Source organism: Carassius carassius, chromosome 30, assembly GCF_963082965.1.
Source record: "Carassius carassius chromosome 30, fCarCar2.1, whole genome shotgun sequence".
Lineage (NCBI taxonomy): Eukaryota > Metazoa > Chordata > Actinopteri > Cypriniformes > Cyprinidae > Carassius > Carassius carassius.
The window spans coordinates 1,162,587-1,183,105 of NC_081784.1; the positions used below are offsets into that span (position 1 = coordinate 1,162,587).

General features: G+C 36.8%; 1 protein-coding gene across 5 annotated transcripts; it reads left to right on the forward strand.

The window, feature by feature from the left end:
• The first annotated feature begins 2,279 nt into the window (after positions 1 to 2,279).
• Positions 2,280 to 20,447, forward strand: LOC132111069 (probable E3 ubiquitin-protein ligase HERC4). Of its 5 annotated transcripts, XM_059518237.1 has the most exons (24): positions 2,799 to 3,024; positions 5,586 to 5,745; positions 6,526 to 6,602; positions 6,698 to 6,919; positions 7,000 to 7,091; positions 7,993 to 8,123; positions 8,266 to 8,422; positions 9,015 to 9,021; positions 9,825 to 9,901; positions 12,228 to 12,352; positions 12,773 to 12,832; positions 12,925 to 13,036; positions 13,346 to 13,535; positions 13,954 to 14,126; positions 14,520 to 14,639; positions 14,969 to 15,067; positions 15,987 to 16,160; positions 16,235 to 16,378; positions 17,131 to 17,297; positions 17,810 to 17,876; positions 17,962 to 18,044; positions 18,152 to 18,335; positions 18,451 to 18,553; positions 20,239 to 20,447. In XM_059518237.1, the coding sequence occupies exons 1-24, from the start codon at positions 2,799 to 2,801 to the stop codon at positions 20,445 to 20,447; spliced, it is 3,159 nt and encodes a 1,052-aa protein (XP_059374220.1). The 5 variants fall into 5 exon arrangements, with proteins under 5 accessions (XP_059374223.1, XP_059374220.1, XP_059374219.1 ...); XM_059518236.1 differs by lacking the exon at positions 9,015 to 9,021 and having other exon boundaries at positions 8,266 to 8,439; positions 9,838 to 9,901; XM_059518235.1 differs by lacking the exon at positions 9,015 to 9,021 and having other exon boundaries at positions 8,266 to 8,426.
• Positions 20,448 to 20,519: the final 72 nt, after the last annotated feature.

The window sequence follows — 20,519 nt, forward strand, 5'->3', positions numbered from 1 at the left end:
AGCATCACCATTATTATTACCCAGCACAACAACAAAAAAAAAGTTTTTAAAACAAGCTGAGATGTGCATTCTCCTTAATTTAATTGATAATAAATATAGAGAGAGGGTCGCTGTGATTTTGTCAAGTAAGACATGTTCCTGGATCAACATCTTTTGATGATCTTGGATCAACATTATTTTCCAAAAATATAGACTTAACCCAATCCCTACCCCCAAACCTAACCCTACCCATAATTTATTCCTAAAATCAGTGGGAAATGATATCTGATTAAAAAGGCTGTAGAAGCACCTCACCCTGATTGTAAGCCTAAAACTGATATTTCTTGAAAAGTTATATCTCAATTCTGATTGGTTGATCGGAATGTTGTTCCAGGATCAGGATCCAGGAACATGTTGTACTTGGTGAAATCACGCTCACCATAGAGAGAGAGAGAGATACACGCATTTATACTATATATTTATTTTATTTATACATTTCAATTTATAAATTATTTTATTTATACATTTCAAGTTATGTACAATGATGATGGGACTTTTAATTTGGATTTTTTTTGTGCTTAGACCCTTCACAAAAAAGGTTACAATTCATGTTCACATGAATTCACTTAGGCCTGGTTTCATAAACAGGGCTTAGCCTAAACCAGGATTAGGCCATAGTTCAATTAGGACATTTAAGTAATTTTTATAAACATGCCTTAGAAAAAAACATTACTGGTGTGCATCTTGAGACAAAACAAAGGGACTGATATATTTTAAGATCAATCAGTACAAGTTTCTTTCATTTGAAACAACTCAGACTTGCATTTTAGTCTAGGACTAGGCTTAAGCCTTGTCTGTGAAACCGGGGGATAGTGTTATAAATTTCTGCAGATATTTAGACAGATTACATGTGATAATTTATCATTTTTTATATATCCATATCAGAGAAAATTATTAATTTAGAGCTAGTTATTGCAAGTGACTTTGCCACCCAAAATATGTCACAAAATACATAAACCAAGCCCCAGACAACATAAAGAGGAACTAAAATCATAGTTTTGTGGTTAATCTAATGAATCGGTCTCTGACAACAAATGTAATAGTTTATTATTATTATTCTCAAATTGTGCCATGATTTAGACTTTTATTTTTTAAGGATTGCCAAGCTTTGGCTGTGTGAAGTTACCTCAGCAGTTTTGAAAGTGAAAGTGACGTGACATTCAGCCAAGTATGGTGACCCATACTCAGAATTCGTGCTCTGCATTTAACCCATCCGAAGTGCACACACACAGAGCAGTGAACACACACACACCCACCCACACTGTGAGCACACACCCGGAGCAGTGGGCAGCCATTTATGCTGCGGCGCCCGGGGAGCAGTTGGGGGTTCGATGCCTTGCTCAAGGGCACCTAAGTCGTGGTATTGAAGGTGGAGAGAGAACTGTACATGCACTCCCCCCACCCACAATTCCTGCCGGCCCGGGACTCGAACTCACAACCCTTCGATTGCAAGCCCGACTCTCTAACCATTAGGCCACGACCATTAGTGGTTTTCTATAAGTAATATTTTTACATCAAAATAAATGCAAACAACAGCCTAGATATCTATTAACAATTATTATTATTATTATTATTATTATTATTATTATTATTTGTGTGTTTCGTTCTAACCCCGCCCCAGCAGCTTCGCTTGTGTCGTCACATCCGGTGTCAGGAAAGGCTCTAGAATGTTACCGTCGCTTCGCGTTCATGCTGCGTGTGCGTACTTAAACCATAGACAGTAAAAGAAATGGACACAGCGACCCCATTGGATTCAACGGAGACAAGTGAAGTCAATTAGAAGCGTCCAGGCTGTCGTGACATTACAAAATATATTTGCATTAGCCTTCATGTGAACATAAACCCTGAACCTGTGTTGGACGCGTCCACAGGAGCGTCATATCACATCAACAGGTAAGAACAAGCAGGCAGATTGATGACTGACTGACACTCAGCACTATAAGTGAGAAATTTAACGGTGTTCAACGGGACTATTTTGGAGTGACGGAGTAACCTTATCTGTTTGTGGTCTTATTTAAGACACACACTCGTGCACAACAGTAGTGAGGTGTGGTTTATATCATTCCTCATTACTGCGTTTTAAACACCAACCGTTTTAACGCTCATTTACACGTTCCATTTTTAAACACACGTCATAGAGAACAGGGCATTTAAATCTCACGTGGTTTCGCGGTTTAGAATTCGATACAGTGTTACATTTGTTGTTATTTGGGATATTAAAAAGTTACATGTATCTATAGATGCTTAAAGTAGTATTACCCCGTTTTTATTGCATCTAATTATAGTTTGACTGTAAGCTGAGTCATGTAATAAGTGTTATTGTACACACCTCCTACAAACTGAACTTTCTAGAAAGATTTATTGAGAATTATTATTATTATTATTATTTTGTCAGGGCCGGACTAACTTTGTCCCACAATTCTGACTTTATTATTATTTATTATTATTTATATTTTGATCATTAAATGCTTTTTTCCCCCATTTTTGCTTCCCTGTATACATGATTTATTATTACTATCATCATTATTATTATTTTAGTTTGTTATTTAATCTTTTTTTCCCTCTTCACTTTAGTTTGATTTGGTTCTGCGATTGTTTCTGTTTGTTAATAAGTGAAAATATAATTAGCATCTAGTTACTGCTGTATTAAAGAGATTGCTTCCCTTTGACAGGTGTGTGTGTGTGTGTGTGTGTGTGTGAGAGAGAGAGAGAGAAGCGGTTGGAGCTGTGGACGAGAGTGGCCATACGGGCCAGTGGTCATGCTGTGCTGGGGGAATGCCTCGTATGGGCAGCTGGGTTTGGGTGGGATTGATGAGGAGATAGTGCTGGAGCCGAGGCAGTGTGAGTTCTTTGAGGGCAAGCGTGTGAGAGATGTGGGATGTGGCAGACGTCATAGCGTCTTTCTGCTGGAGGACGGGACGGTGTACACCTGCGGCTGCAATGACCTGGGACAGCTGGGGCATGACAGAGCACGCAAGAAACCAGGTGTGACAGCAAAGACACTTTACTAGCATTATAATATGGCTTTTAATGTAATCACTTGATCTTAATTAAATTTATTGATTTGAATGATTCACTTCAAATCAGTCTGGCTGATGTCATCAATCTGTCATATATTTTAAACTTCTAATAACTTTTGATATTATGGTGGTTCCTCACTGATACTCCCACTTTTTATTTCCTGCTGGATTAAATCATGCCTCACTCGAAATTTTTATTTTTTTATTTTTTGTAAGTGCATATTTGACTGCCTTTTGACGTTGACCTAAAAATATCCAATGAAAATAATATAATATAATATATTGTTAGTGATATGTTTATTGAATTAATTTTGTATTTAGGATCTAAGTAAAATGTTTAATTTGTTCCATTTTTGTCCCAAAGGATGCATTTATATGATTATAAATATAGCAAAAAAGTTGTGAAATATAATTATAATATAAAATAGCTATATGAATATATTTGTATAACATATTTTATGTGAATATAGTGTAAACTGTAATTTATTTCTGTGATGCGCAGCTGTATTTTCATCATTACTCCAGTCTTCAGTGTCACATGAGCTTCAGAAATCATTCTGATATGCACATTTCTGATTATTATCAATGTTGAAAACAGTTCAATTTCTGTTCAGTGCTGCTCAATTTCTTTGATGAATAGAAATTCATTCATTTGAAATAGGAATCTTTAGTAACATTATAAATGTCTTTACTGTCACTTTTGATCAATTCAATGTATACTTGCTGAATAAAAATATACATTCATGTTTTTTTCTCTATTCAAAAATGTTATTTTAGGTTATATCAGTTAGCAACTCGTACTTTCACATCATCCTCAGAAATCAGTCAGGTCGGTCAGTGTGACATTGACTGCTGTTCTAACCACTGTCAGATCTTTAGATGTCACATGACCTCTGACTCAGTGACCTAGAAGTGTCAAGCACAGATCATGTAATCAACAAGATGGTTTGAAATTGATGTGTCCTTTATTTGCATCACTGTTTCACAAGCCAAGGCAGTGTTTCCCACAGAATTAGATTCTATTTGCGGTGGTGTGGGTGGGCAGTTTGGGAACGGGGGGGGGGGGGGGGGGGGTATCAATATATCATATATTTTTAGTGACAAGTACACATTTCCATTTCCAACACTTAGTGTCAGATACCTTAAAGGGATAGTTCACCCAAAAATGAAAATTCTATCATCGTTTTCTCACCCTCAAGTTGTTCCAAACCTGTATGAGTTTCTTTGTTCTGTTGAACACAAAGGAAGATATTTGGAAGAATGACAGAATCAAACAGATCTCGGTCCCCATTGACTTCCATAGTAGGAAAAAATATATACTATGGTAGTCAATGGGGACCGAGATCTGTTTGGTTACAAACATTCTTCCAAATATCTTCCTTTGTGTTCAGCAGAACAAAGAAACTCATACAGGTTTGGAACAACTTGAGGGTGAGTAAACGATGATAGAATTTTTATTTTTGGGTGAACTATCCCTTTAAAGACATTGCTTTTGCTACATTGCTATGCCATTGCTACACTTTCTATGCTATGACTGCTCCACAGACTTCTTGCTGCAAATTTAGCTCACACACACACACACAGACCTGGAGATGGACACACACACACTCAAACTCACAAACTTACTGACACACTCAAACACAGGCTCACACACTCAAACATTTAAAAAGACTCACACACACAGACTCAGACACACACAGGCTCACACACACACACCAAACTGGACCTGGAGGTGGACACACACACACACACACAAACCTGGAGATTGAGGTGGACAAAAACCAACACACACCAATCTGAACCTGGAGATAATAATAATGTAATGTCTAGTCTGGTGGCTGTGATATATATAAACCTACCAACGTCCGTTGCCATGATTTTTGGAATGACTGATCGCGAGAGGGAAAAAATTACGTTTTAGTCGCATAACATTGGTTAATGGAAACGCCGTCATTTCGCAATAGTTGTTTATCGATATTTAGAAGAAAAAAAACACAAAAGTTTTGCGCGAATCTGTAATGGAAACGCGACAGCGCTTAACAGTCTGAGACTAACTTCTCAGAGTTATGTTGAGCAACAGTGTTCATTACCAACCATTCAACTCCAGATTGATTCATGTTTTGATTCAGATCGTGTTCGAAGAGAAGGGGCTAGTCGTGTGTGCCTCCGTTGTCAGTTTGTGAGAGGGAGGGAGCAAGCAGCACGCAGCTCTACAATAAAATACAAATGTACCCATATTAAATAGTTTAAAAATCTGAATCAATCCGTGGCGGTCAGTGTTGATATTGTCATACAAATTAATGAATGTATGGGAAACCCTGCAAGGAATCAAAACGTCTAAAAACAGACAACAACAAATACTGTAAACTCTATTAGACACAGGAGCATTAAGAACTTTTTATTAATCAACATAGTTTTACTGTAGTATATGCAACACTGGAATATACACAATATATTGGCCAGTGTATCATGTAGTGCATCTGAATATTTCACACAACTCTGTTATATGTTTACATCTGTCTCTAGAGCAGGTTGTGTCTCTGGATGCTCAGAACATTGTGGCCGTGTCTTGTGGTGAAGCTCATACTCTGGCTCTAAATGATAAAGGCCAGGTTTTTGCCTGGGGTCTGGGATCAGACGGGCAGCTCAGCCTTTCAAACAAGGAGGATTGTATCCGTGTACCCAGGTAAGAACAAATCTGCACCTTTAAACCCCTGAAGTATTCAATATTACAATATGGTTGCCTCCGTGATGGGTTTGTCTGGACAACAAAAAAATATTTTTTCAGTGTATTTCAAAATATACAAAAAAAGCAATTGCTAAAATATTTGTAATAATTTCTGATTCTACCAATATGACTTTAGTCATGTGTATAATTTTTTTTAAAGTATTTAAAAATATATTTTGCCTCCATAAACTTCATTCATAGATGATACATTCACATTTGTCATATCTAAAGAGAAAATGTATTTGTTGCCGTAAACATATAACACATTTCAATAAAAATCTTGTTTTTTTTTTTTTTTTACGTTTTTAACTTTAGTGTTAAAAAAAATCCATATTACAATATATACAAATTTTGGCATTTAAATTGTTTTACTTTGATTTAAAAAAAAAAAAAAAAACATTGATTGATTGGTTGATGATTTAATTGCTGATTTAATAGTGATTTATTACAACATTCATTGATGATTAATACATTCTTGTGATAAGAAAACATATTTACAAAAAATGACTAAAAACATAACAGAATGAAATATATTTATGTAACTAAATTTTAAAATATATCTAAGCAAATATATAATTTGTATGTTTTATGTAATGTTTGCCATAATGCATTTTCTCTCTCTCTCTCTCTCTCTCTCTCTCTCTCTCTCTCTCTCTCTCTCTCTCTCTATATGTAAAAAAAAAATTTTTTTTTTTACTTGCATGACATAACTGCTGTGTTTTTGTTGTCTCTTCTCAGAACTGTCAAGAGTTTGTCAGAGGTTCACGTTGCCCAGGTGGCCTGTGGATATTGGCATTCCCTTGCTTTAGCCAGAGGTGTGATTCTGGCTTAAACATGAAATATTTCTGAACCTGATTATTGTGCTCTCTTTATCCTATTAATGTAATGTTTTCCCAAATTCTCACTCAAGGAGGTCAGATATTCTCCTGGGGCCAAAATAAATACGGCCAGCTGGGGCTCGGGATGCAGGGAGCTGGCGTCTCCTCCCCACAAGTCATTCAGTCTTTGCTGGGTGTCCCATTTGCCCAGATATCTGCAGGGGGCTCTCACAGCTTTGGGCTCACGCTCTCTGGGGCTGTTTTCGGCTGGGGGAGTAACAAGTTCGGCCAGCTGGGCCTCAGCGACAACGATGGTGAAATAAACACCTTAGACATTCAGCTGAGTTTTCTCTGGTATAAAGATTTTAATGATGTGATGTGTGGTGTTCTTCAGATCGCTGTTTCCCTGCCTTGCTGAGGACTCTCAGGTCCCAACGGGTTGTTTACATAAGCTGTGGAGAAGACCACACGGCAGTCCTAACGAAGGTGTGGTTGCTTATTTTAAGTGCTTAATAAGCAACAATGTCATTTATTCTAACATATTTAATGCTGTGCATCCAAAAGAAGGAATGAACATGGTTTTGATGAAGACACATCAGTTTATTCGTATAGCACTTTTCACAATACACAATGCCGCTTTACAGAAAATAATTTGAATGCCTTAGTCACATATAGCAGGTTAGAGCTGGACAATAATAAAGTTTACATTTTGTGACAATACAAGCAGTTGAGATGTGCTATGTAGTACTTTTTAATGACGTGTTGATTCAGTCGCAAATTTAAGAAAAGTTATAATAGTGAATTTATTATTTCAAAATGAATGACTTCTAAGCCATTAAGACCACCTCTGCTACCATCTACAGGTTATAGTGGCGATTTGATGTCTTTTTTATTTTCTACATTTTGGTCATTCCATTAAAGTGCTGGAAATAGGTGTGTGAATTGCAAGGAAGTCCTTGAAAAGTTCTTGAATTTCTCTCTCAAAAGTTTGGACAAACCCTGAAATGAATAATGTAATAACATTCGACTCTTTCTGCCACAACACCATGGCTATAGTTAGCATAACTACTGATGGTTTTCTATGCCAGCGCTGTTTGATAGGTTTATAAAATAGAGTTCCAAAAGAGAATTGAAATCCTTCTCACTGGATCTAGCAGCGCTCTGCAGTAACAATGTCACAAGATCAACATTGGTTCATGAGTAAACCTGTTCTGAGCTAAGTAGTGCCTATTTTAAATAGTGCATTTTCATTATGCTTTTATTTCATATTCCATTTGATGTTTCTCATATGCAACAGAAATAGCAGCTCTTTTGAGTTGAGCAACGCAGTGGTCGCATCGCTTTCTTTGACATAGAAAATTACATCATTAGTAATTTGTTTTTGTAGGAGGGGGGTGTATTTACATTTGGAGCAGGTGGTTACGGTCAGCTGGGACACAACACCACAAACCATGAGGTGAACCCCAGGAAGGTGTTTGAACTCATGGGGAATGTAGTTGCACAGATAGCTTGTGGTAGGTAAGTATCATACAGTCCATAATCATCGTTTTATTTTATGTCTGCCTTCGTTTTCTATATGAAAGCTTCAAACTACTTCCAAGAGTCTTGTATTCCTTATCATGAAGACCATGAATTGCTTTCATTTTCACCTGCATTTAAGGCAGCACACTTTGGCGTTCATCCCTTCATCAGGAAAGATTGACTCATTTGGTCTCGGTGGTAACGGACAGCTAGGAACCCGCTCGACCTATAATAGGATGAGTCCCGGCCCTGTGAAGGGCTGCTGGCGAGCACACACTGATCCTGTGCCAATGGATGTAGGTGGGTTGACTTTGTGTACTTCTTTCAACAGAATTAATATATTTGACAGCCATCCTTCTCAGTATTTCTCAGAAGTGCACATTGTATTGACTTGATCATTATGCTGATGCCCATGCATGTAATACAATTTAATGAATGTTAAAGTCAGTAAATCAAGTAACTCTTCTTTTGGACTGGACGGTATATCAAGTTTGTACATTATATCAAAATATTATATATAAACTATAAAGAACGAGGCAATATCATTTATATCGAGTTTGATATGAGTCCATCTGAGCAGCTGCGGGGAAAGTGCATAATCCAGTCCTGAACATGAGACATGCTTATATTAAGGGATTTAAAATCACACTAAGATATAGTTAACAAGTGTAGATTGAAGTGTTTTGCCCTGTCAGACGCTCTGACTGATTCGCTACTTTCACTGTTTAATGCATCTGAGATGTGCTGTTTTCTTCAGTGCATAATTTACATTTCACAGGTATATTCTCCATCTGTGTTAGAAAGTCATGGAAATATTTCCAATTTGCTGTCAGGAGTGCATGAGTCTTGTGCATGAGAGACTAAAATTCACAGACTTGAGTGACTGAGCACTTAAGTATATAATCTAAAATATACATTTAGCTAAAATATTTGTTGTTGAATAATATAAGTGCCATATTTATAATTTTAAGTCTACAACTAAGTGTATTTTATGATAGCAGTAACTGTGAAGTGACTTGTTATGGGGTAAAGCAAAATATAATGCAATTATTCTGTGCTTTTGTTTGTATTTATTTTTTGTGAATTTAACTGTTGCTTTAAAAAGCATTATTTTTGTTTTTGGATTGTAATGTTACGATGTTAGAATGTAATGTAATTCTAACCCTTTTTCACACATAATATGTAGCATAGCCTTCATGGTTACATTCACTTTATTTGTTTTCATAGCCTTTAATATGTGCATTGTTTCATTGGACAACATTGGGTAAATGAATGAATAAATAAATAGTTTTTTAATCCAAAGAGAAAAACATGCCCATATATTTGTGTGTGTGTGTGTATATATATATATATATATATCTCACATTTCACTGCTGGTTATATATGCTCTATATAATTGTGTATGTGACAAATAAAAATCTTGAATATATATATATATATACCATAAATTGCAGTTCAGCCAGAAAATATAGACAGATTTTTGCTTTATTTGTATTTTTTTTTTTTATCATATCGCCCAGCCCTACTCTTCTGCACAAATGTACCTCTAGATCACATTGAGTTGAGTTTTGTTCACTCTTCAGTGCCCGGTGTGTATACTGTGAATCAATATATACTCATTCACGGAGCTGATTGAGACTCACTCAAGAAAACCCCATGTTTCAATGTTTTCAGATATGACTGGGTTGTCCATTTCAGAGGTGGAGCAGAGTTTCTGTGTGAAGAGGATCTATGCTGGAGGAGACCAGAGCTTCGCTCACTACGCTGTATCTCAGGTATGAGGAGCAGAGGTCAAAGGTCAAGCTAAAGTCTAACCAAAGGGATCTATACATTAACGATACATTAGTTATAATTATTGTGTATCATTTTTACATATATGGACAAGGTTTGATCTATCATGATATTCTATCATGATTTCTTTAGATTAAAAGTGCTATAAATAAAGCTGTATTATTGGTTTATATTATTTTCCCACCAACACAGCCTTTGTTACCTCAGACAATTTGAGAAAATTGTTACATTTAGATGAGTCATTATGAAAAATAGCTTTTCCAGAGCAGTATGTCCTGATGTGTCGTGTGCAATAACACCAGTAATGTTTAATTAGAAAGAAAATAAGGCTAGCTTTAATTTAATTTTGCCTTAAAATCATATTTGCAGTGAATCAAGAACCAAAGTTTGAACATTGCACAACTGCTTAACAATATGCAGTGAGATCCTTATATTGACACTAGGGCTGCAACTAACGATTATTTTGATAATCGATTAATCTGTCGATTATTTTTACGATTAATCGGTTTATGTACTTATATTTTAGTTTTTTCCATTTTTTCCCCAAGTAAATTTTTAATAAATGGTCTTTATCATTCAGCATAGATTTAAGAGATTGTAACCATTTTGCACTGTCATATCCTCATCAAAAATATACCTGGAGTTGTTTTATTGTGTTAGTAATCCTTTGTCGAACTCTTCTGCAATCAGAACACTGACCCATACTCTAGCAAACTTCACAAGGAGATTTAAAATAATGTTTTCACCATGGCAGTCCTTAGACCTCCTAAAGTAGTTTAACATCCTGAACAAAGCTTATTAAGGAATCTTTCAGAACATATTTTCATGAAGAATAAGGATAAAACAGAATAAAATTGCAGTGCATTGTATTTTATTATTTACTGGGAAACAGCTTTATAGCTTTTGCTGTGAAATTGTAAACAATCCTTCAAAAAAAGTGCCAATGGCATGAAACCTGAATGGAACTCACAATTTAAAGTAAAATCCATCAGAAGGTTGTCCAGAAAAAAAATAGGACACACACAAAAAACCTGCTGTGTGAAAAAGAGCAGTGAATACTTAGAAAAAAAAGTGCATTTCAAATATCTTTAAACATTTACCTCTCTCATTCAGTCATAATTAGGCTGCACGACTGAATTTTGAACTGGTAAACGACAAACTGATCACAGAACATGTTTGTAAAGCTTTAAATGTTAACTGTTAAAAAGCAATGTTATCAGCTTTTACGACTAAACATTTGCAAACAACATTGTACTGGAGAATCTGCACAAATGAAAGTCTTGGGGGCCGTTCACATATCGCGCCTAAAACGCGTGGAAAACGCTAGGCGCGCCGCTTTCTCCTTCTTTCCAAAGCGCTCGCGCAGAAGCGCCCCTGAGGCGTCTGCCTTTGCTAAGCAACCATAACGTGCTCTCTCCTTGAAGACGCGGAAATTTCAGCAAAGGATAAATGGATTTGCAGCTCAAATAAATCATCTTGACTGAGCTTTTAACGTTGTTACGGGAAAGGATGAAGCTGATTGGTTAGTTCTTGTCACATGACCCGCGGTGCGGTTGCGGCATTCTGAAAAGTTTAAATGTTTTTAACTCGATGCGGTGCGGTGTTGGAAATAACGAACTTGAGCGCGCAAAAGACGCGATATGTGAACGTCCCCTTAAACAGTGCAGTAGTGCAGAGTTTACAGGTTACTCTTCTTTTTTAAAGGCTCAATGTAAAGTACTCCCACATCACGCTGAATGCTGCAGACATAGACATCATATGATGTCTATGGCTGCAGAGACGCTGCTCGGGAAGCACGTGACATAAAACAAGGCCAGCTATTGGCTATTCGCTACTTCTCCTGTTGTACTGGCTGAGTAAAACCTCCGGTGGCTCATTACTGCCACACTTTGGTCACCGCAGATTTGAAATATGCACGAAATGAGCCGCTTACGGCAAATAAAAGTTATTTAGCAACGAATCGATGACTAAATTAGTTGACAACTATTTTAATAATCGATTTTAATCGATTAAATCGATTCGTTGTTTCAGCTCTAATTGACACTAATATTTCTGTGACGCTACTAGAATGAAAGTTTGTATTTGTTTAATGTTATTACATAGTAAAAGAACAACCCACAGATACTGTATTTATCTGGAAATGTAATTATTTCCATTCAGCCCAAATTCTGTATAAGATGGTAACATATCACTTCAGCATCCAAAACTGGGAAATGTATTTCAGAAATGTGTTAGTTTGTACAGTTCTCTTTGTAGCGATTAGCCGTTCGCTGATGTTCCTGGTTAAATGACCCGGCTTTATTGCTGTAGGACGACAGCCCTCCAGTTGATCTGAGGACAACTATACCTGATGGACAGATATACACGCTCAGCGATGACCTCATCCAGAGATGGCTCAATCATGGCCATGGGAGACTATCCCCAGAAATCACCAAGTACTGCTTTTACATTCATGAATACATTAAAGGAATAGTTCACCCAAAAATGAAAATTGTCATTAATTACTCACCTTACTCACCTTCCTGTCACTTCAAAAAATCACAGTTGAACCACTGAAGTAGCACGGACTACTTCCATGATGTTTTTATTACCTTTCTGGGCCTTCAAAGTGGAAGTTAGTTGGGTTGTCTTAAAATTTCTTCAATTGTGTTCATGAATGAATGTAACTAACAAAAGTCTTCAGGGATCGGAACAACATCAGGGTGAGTAATTAATGACAGAATGTTTGTTTTTTGGTGAACTTTCCCTTTAAGTCGTGTAGTTGGAACTCAGTCTGATCTAATAAAGTGTGACTTTCTCAGAACTTCATAAAGCAGTCCATCATACCGATGATGTGTGTTTGGTGTCTCCTGTAGTGAGATTGATCTTGTGTTCTCTTCAGCGAGTTGTCTTAACGGAAGCTTTCTGTCTGGAAGGTAACTAAAAGGTTATGCATTCAGTTCAAAATATTGCTCTGTGTAAATCTAGCTAAAGATCATTTCTGGAATGAGAATGTTTTGTTTTGCAGTAATCCTGATCACTACAACACTAACAGTAAGTGCTCAGGTGTGGACATCAATGTGGCTCGCCTGCTCTACCACAGACTCATCCAGCCCGATTACCCACAAATCTCACAAATTGTGAGTCACTTGTTCATGTCGTTTCATGAGTCAGAAAACATACATTAACTTTAAAGGAGTAGTTCGCCCAAAAAATGAAAATTTGCTGAAAACTTAATGGGTGAGTTTGACTCATCATCAGATTTGGAGAAATGGACCGGAATGGTGAATTTGGATGTGATGCAATGCTACATTTGTCCAAATCTGATGAAGAAACAAGCTCGTCTACATCTTGCATAACCCGAGTCATTCAGCTTTAATTTTTAAGTGAACTATTCCTAAGTGTCCGTCATTCCTGTTGTGACCAATGCACAGTTAATCTTAATCCAGCTAGCTGCTAGTATGGAGAAGCATCTCCTCCCCAGATTGAGCAGTTCTCCTCCAGACATCGAGGCTCTTAGACTCTACCTCACGCTGCCCGAGTGTCCACTCCTCAGCGACCCCAGCAACTACACCACCCTCACTATCCCCTTCGCCAAGGCTGTGGTAAGCCTGAAGCACGCCCCCAGCAAAGTCCTCGGTACGTCCTGTCTTCTATGACAGGAGTTTGGTGTGTTAGGCTTCATTATGTAAGGCTCTTGTACAGCACCGAGCAATATATTTGAATGTTTAACAAAAATAAATATTTGGTATTTTACCAAACATATTCTGTATCATTCGGTAGCTGTGTACAGAAAGGCTGTAAATAACATGAAGCATTTATAGACCGTCCTTCATTAATGGAACCACAAATGTACTTCAAAAAACTTCTTTGAAAGAAAAATTCCAAACCTGTTGGACCTTTACATTCTTGGCTGGTTTTGTTTAATAAAATGAAGTTTGCAACTGCATATATGTACACAGTTGGCACATATACCAAATGTTTAGTGCACTATCACAATCTGCACATTGGTAAGTACTTCCAAAGTGTTTCATTGTTCACACCTACACTTATTAAGGAAACTGGTGGTCAAAGTTTGAGCCAGCAGTCTTCCAGAGGCTGGTGGAGCTCTATAAAGAGGTGGTGGTGTATCTACTGCGGATGCAGAAAATGGGAATTCCTCTTCCTGAACAGAGAATCTTCACCTGCTTCCTGCACACCTCACTCAAATTCCTGGAGATCCTCCACTCGGTGAGCACCACAGTTAGTGATTGTAGACACTGGCCACGTCTCAATTCACATAACATCCGTCCTAAATGCTAAAATTAGAATTGGTGTGTCCCAAATCATAGTACAATTGAAAATACATATGCCATCATTTACTACATTGTCTGGTGATGTACTTTACATTCACTAGAAACATGAATTATTTTTTGTTGTATAAATTTGTGTATTGGTCTTATGAAATAGGAAATTCTGTAATATCACTGTATATTTAGCAGATGCTTTCATTGAAAGCAATTTGTCAAAGAGCCAACAATAGTCATATAATGCACAATTGCAGGTTTATTAGGCAGATTAGCTTCGGAAGCAGGCTTGAGAAGTAATTAATTGTTTGCTCTTATTCTCATTATCGTGCTGCAGGTTAATGAGCGTGCTGGCCAGATCATCCAGTATGACAAGTTTTATATTCACGAGCTGGATGAGCTCATTGACGTCAGGAGTGATTATGTCACCTGGTATCAGCAGCATCTGTTCTCTGAGGTGAGTTTTCTGTATTGTTGATGATCTTTTACAGTGACAAAAATGTGAAGTGTGTAATTCCTTTGCCTACTAACAGCCCCAAACTGAATGGGCTCATGTCTGAAACTTACTATTATTTTAGTGGTTTTAAAATGACACTTTTCTGCAACCTTAAATCTGTTAATCACGTATTTTCCAGAAAATAAGTCACGTCTGAATACAATCCTTGTATTGTTGCATTATTGAGAGATTTAAAAACGCAGTTAAGTTGCACTCTGTGTAAAAGTCACATTTCATCACTATATTCAGAAATATAATGTTCTCTTTCTCTCGTTGACTGTTTTGTACAGGTCAGGGACTCTCAGGTGACCATATGCACTTACCCATTTGTTTTTGACGCTCAGGCGAAGACAACACTTCTTCAGACGGATGCTGTGATCCAGATGCAGGTGAGAGTGAACGGTCTCATCTTAAGTGATATAATGAAACCATTACTAATTATTTGCGTGTGCTTTAAGGCCTTGCCGGTGAAACGTTTCATTCGTGTGCTGTTCTAACATGTGCTTATTCAGAGCGCATCCACACGAAGCGTCCATACACTAAAATGCCAGTAAAACAGCACCTGATTACTTAATTATATGAGTTATCGTCTGATTGTGCTAATACTGTCAAAAACACACAAGGATTACGTATAAACACAGTTAACTATGTTTAAAGTGAAAGTAAACAGGTAAGAGAGAAATGGTGCGTGCATCTCTTAAAGGGACAGTACTAAACACGCTGCAGCTTGTCATTAAAGGAATAGTTCACCCAAAAATTAAAATTCTGTCATTATTTACTCAGGAATTTTGTTCCAGACATGTTTTAATTTGCATTTACTCTTGTGCTGAACACAAAAGAAGATATTTTACAGATGATGGGTAACTAAACAGTTCCTGGTCCTCACTGAGTTTAATAGTAGGATAAAAAAAAAATATGAAAGTCACTGGGGACCAGCAACTGTTTAGTTTCCTTCAAATATATTCTTCAAAATAACTTATTATATTCAACAGAAGAAGAAACTCATTCAGGTTTAAAACAACTTGAGAGTGAGTAAATGATGACACAATTTTCTTTTTTGGGTGAACTGTTTCTTTAATGTTAATTAAATAAAACACAAAGAGAAAAATAACTCACTGCTCAATACAGATGCTGAAGTTCAGCAGTGATAAAATAATTTGACATTTTCAAAAACTTCATATCTTTTTGCACCAAATAGTATTGATAACAGTATCGAGAAGTACCGGTATCAATAAGCAGTAACTGTATCGATAAAATGTAAACGATACCCATGGCTAGCAGTGAGCTCACGGTGCTGTTTGTGGTCAGATGGCGGTGGATCAGGCTCAGAGACAGAACTTACAGTCTCTGTTTCTGTCCGGTGGAGGAGTGGAGTCAGTAAACCCCTGCCTCATCCTCATCGTACGCCGAGAAAACGTGGTCGGAAACTCCATGGAGGTGCTGAGGAAGTCCAAAAACGTTGATTACAAGAAGCCTCTCAAGGTAAATGAGTTGGTCTTAATCTGTGCGTCTTCAGTGCTGCTTCTGCGTTTTTTTTTAATTGTATTATTTTGCAGGTGATCTTTGTTGGAGAGGAGGCCGTGGATGCTGGCGGCGTGAGAAAAGAGTTCTTCCTGCTCATCATGAAAGAACTCTTGGACCCTAAATATGGGATGTTCAGATACTATGAGGAGTCTAGACTCATCTGGTTCGCTCACAAGGTACAGTAAAGTGTCTTTCAAGAAACAATTCTAATGTCTTAGCGCCCTATGAAATCAGTTCATTTTTTCTGTTTACATTTTTTTGGTTTTAATGATGAAATTAAATTTTAGCAATCAAAAAAGCATGTCCAACTATTTTTAAATCAAGAAACTTACACAATAGAACAATTTCTTGAAAGTTTAATAAAAAAATTTTTTTAGGACCCTATGAAATACATTTCCTCTTTTTCTGTTTGCTTTTTACAAAAAACTTTGTACGAAGGTGTTTTTTGGTTTATTTTTTCTGGATTCCATTGTAATGTTGTATTACATTTTAATAATCAAATAAATTATTTAAAAAAAGCGTGTCTAATAAATTTAATCCATAAAAAAAGTTAATTAATTAATGCATTTTATTTTACAAAATATAAAAGGTTTTTCAGAAATGCTATGTTGTGTATTTAAATTTTTCTGGTAATCAAATGAAACCATATATTGTTAAGAATTGAATTAATCTTTTAATCTTATATATAATATTATATATCTAAATATATATAGATAGAGACCAGGGAGAGACTTTAAAGTACATAAGGAAACAAGACAAGATCAAGAACATGATTAGAAGAATCAACATTTAAAAGCTCATATGAGTATACATAAAAAATAATACCTTACTGTCAAGGTATATCAGATATATGCTACTGTTGATGTTGCAGTAATTTAAGATGAGGAAATGTCAGTCTCACACATGTCAGATATGCTTTATACTGCAGACGTTTGAAGACATTGATCTGTTCCATCTGATCGGTGTGGTCTGTGGATTGGCCATCTATAACCTCACTATAGTGGAGCTGAACTTCCCGCTAGCGCTGTACAAGAAACTCCTGAAGAAAACTCCTGCTCTAGAGGACCTGAAGGAGCTCATGCCTGATGTAGGGAGGTGGGTTTGAGATGGTTGTACTATTAATGCACACTGTGACCTAAATCCGTCCATTAACTTCTGATGTCAGATTTGGACATACTCCTAATCCACGGTCATGTGTCGTGTAAATGTAAAGCCTGACATATGAAATAATAGTCCGAAAAATATATATTTTTTTAATGGAATAGTTTAAATTCTGATGCGTGTGACGTAAATCGATGACATCTTTATAACAGTATAGCAGATACTTACATAAAATTATATAAATATCAGTCGTCACTCTATATCTCCAATAACATTTCTTAGTAAGATGAGATCTAGATGTTTATTAAACATACAATACAATGATGATTAAGAGCTGAACAAATCAACGCTCCTCAGAGGCCTTGCGTGAATGTGCGTCTCAAATATTATACAGTAGGCTTTATAGGGTCAAGTAAATGATACAAATGATGGTTTGAGTAGAGAGTGGCTTTTTTAAATTAGATGTGATCCTCAATCGATGGTTTTCTCTGTCTGTGGATCTTCAGGAGTCTCCAGCAACTGCTGGATTTTACGGAGAATGATTTGGAAGAAACCTTTTGCCTGAATTTCACAGTAAGAACAAGATATTTGTCTTTAAAAGTGTGATTCGTTAAAAAAAATATATATGTATAGAGTCATTTTAATTTTATGATCATAGATCACAGAGGAGATTTTCGGCACCACGGAGGTATTGGAGCTGGTTCCCAATGGGACGGACATCATTGTCAACAAGTCCAACAGGTAATATACAGATTTAATACTAACTGACTTGAGTTCACAGATAAAATCCAGTTGAGCACAGCATTTGTGACTTAGAGAGGTTTCTGTCACTTATTCACCCAATCCAGGCAGGAGTTTGTCAACGCATATGTCCATTATATATTCAACACCTCCGTAGCTCCTCAGTTCAGCGCTTTCTTTGCTGGATTTCACAAAGTGTGTGGAGGGAAAGTCCTAGAGCTTTTCCAGCCCAGTGAACTGCAGGCCATGATCATAGGAAACACCAATTATGACTGGAAGAAGTTAGAGAAGGTGAGATTACTGCACCAGCTGATAGTCATTAGAAAACTGACATGTGTTTGGAAATGTTCTGCTGCTGTAGTTTGTAGACGTTGTAAATGTTCTGCGTGACTGTATTGATTCTCAGAGCACAGAGTATAAGGACGTATACTGGGCCGATCACCCCACCATCAAGATGTTCTGGGAAGTGTTTCACGAGCTGCCTTTAGAGAAGAAGAAACAGTTCCTGCGTAAGTGAAAGTGTAATCTTAATTGTTCTTGCACTACAGCCAAAACCACTGTGTTTTCATGCACTGGTTTTAGAACATTCTTTCTTTCAGACGAGTGGAGAGAAAACATCTAAAATACACATTTAAGTGTTTATTTTATTGCACTTTATATATGTGCATGTTTAAAGGCTGTGAGTTTGGTGCACTTCAGCCGGACTTGCATGTATCAGACTTTAGTTTTATTCCCAACTGTACATGTTTTTAGTTTTTTTTTTACAGAATGATTCGTTCATGTATCATTCACTTGGTTTTATTATTGCACTTTAGATTTTGATTACAATACTTTTCTTTATTGGCCAAATAAGTAAAATTTCCACCAAACTTTACAGTTTTATTCTGATATGTTTACAGAGGTTTGCTTATATTTGTTCGCCTGATTTTATTATTGCACTTTATCTATTTGTGTCTGTAGATTTTGATTATAATACATATCTGTAAAGACCGTTTTCTCAAAAAGAGTTTTTTCCTTCACTTCAGTAACTCTTACATACACTAAACAGAAGTTTTATTCCTAAGGGTTTTATAGAGGTTTGTTCATATAGCATTTTATGCCTGAAAACATTGTTTTGGACTATTAACAATATTTTCTGATTCATGAAGTGATAAAAAGAGACCCCTCCATAAAGACTGTTTAATTTTAATATGTCAACAAACAAGAATACAAATTTACTGACCCAAACTTTGGAATGATATATGTATATTTTTATAAAATGTGTTTACATTTTAATTCATCAAAGAATCCTTAAAAAAAAATGTTTCACAGGTTCCAAAAAAATATTAAGCAGCACAACAGTTTCCAACTCTTATAATAAATCATCATATAAGAATGATTTCTGATGATCATGTGACACTGAAGACTGGAGGAAAATACAGCTGCACATCACAGAAATAAATTACAGTTTAATGTATATTAAAACAAAAAAACCTTATTATACATCATAATAATATTTCACAATATTAAATTGTATCACCTGTATTTTTGATCAAATAAATGCAGCCTTGATGAGCTGAAGAAACACATACAGTACAGACCAAAAGTTTGGACACCCCTTCTCTTTTAAAGAGTTTTCTTTATTTTCATGACTATGAAAATTGTAGATTCACACTGAAGGCATCAAAACTATGAATTAACACATGTGGAATTAGATATGGAATTATAAACATAACAAAAAAGTGTGAAACAACTGAAAATGTCATATTGTAGCTTCTTCAAAGTAGCCACCTTTTGCTTTGATTACTGCTTTGCACACTCTTGGCTTTCTCTTGATGAGCTTCAAGAGGTAGTCACCTGAAATGGTCTTCCAACAGTCTTGAAGGAGTTCCCCGAGAGATGCTTAGCACTTGTTGGCCCTTTTGCCTTCTGTCTGCGGTCCAGCTCACCCCTAAACCATCTCGATTGGGTTCAGGTCCGGTGACTGTAGAGGCACCCCATCACTCTCCTTCTTGCTCAAATAGCCCTTGATGCCTTCAGTGTGACTCTACAATTTTCACAGTCATGAAAATAAAGAAAACTCTTTAAATGAGAAGGTGTGTCCAAACTTTTGGTCTGTACTGTATATAGTGCTTTTCTGGGCACTCAAGGCGAAAGGTTATGCTGCTAAGAATGTGAAAGTATTTTAATAGCGTCTTCCTGTCACTTACACTAGTGTTCCTCACGGGCAGCGACCGAATCCCCATCCTGGGCATGAAGAGCCTGGTGTTAGTGATCCAGCCCACCGCTGGAGGAGAGCAATATTTCCCTGTAGCGCACACATGCTTCAACCTGCTGGATCTGCCCAAGTACACTAATAAGCAGACGCTCAGAGAGAAACTTCTGCATGCCATCGAACACACCCAGGGCTTTAACCTCGTCTGACGTCAGCGAGCGCAAAACCAGCGATCGCTGTAACAAGTGACACACAGGTACCACACACTTCAGCCTGCAGAA

What these genes read in the sequence shown, in the direction of transcription:
- LOC132111069 (XM_059518237.1), top strand. Translation starts at nt 2,799, where the DNA reads ATGCTGTGCTGGGGGAATGCCTCGTATGGGCAGCTGGGTTTGGGTGGG. An exon ending in CAGAGCACGCAAGAAACCAG is followed by an intron (nt 3,025 to 5,585) that starts GTGTGACAGCAA and finishes ATCTGTCTCTAG; the next exon opens with AGCAGGTTGTGTCTCTGGAT. An exon ending in TCATCTGGTTCGCTCACAAG is followed by an intron (nt 16,379 to 17,130) that starts GTACAGTAAAGT and finishes TTTATACTGCAG; the next exon opens with ACGTTTGAAGACATTGATCT.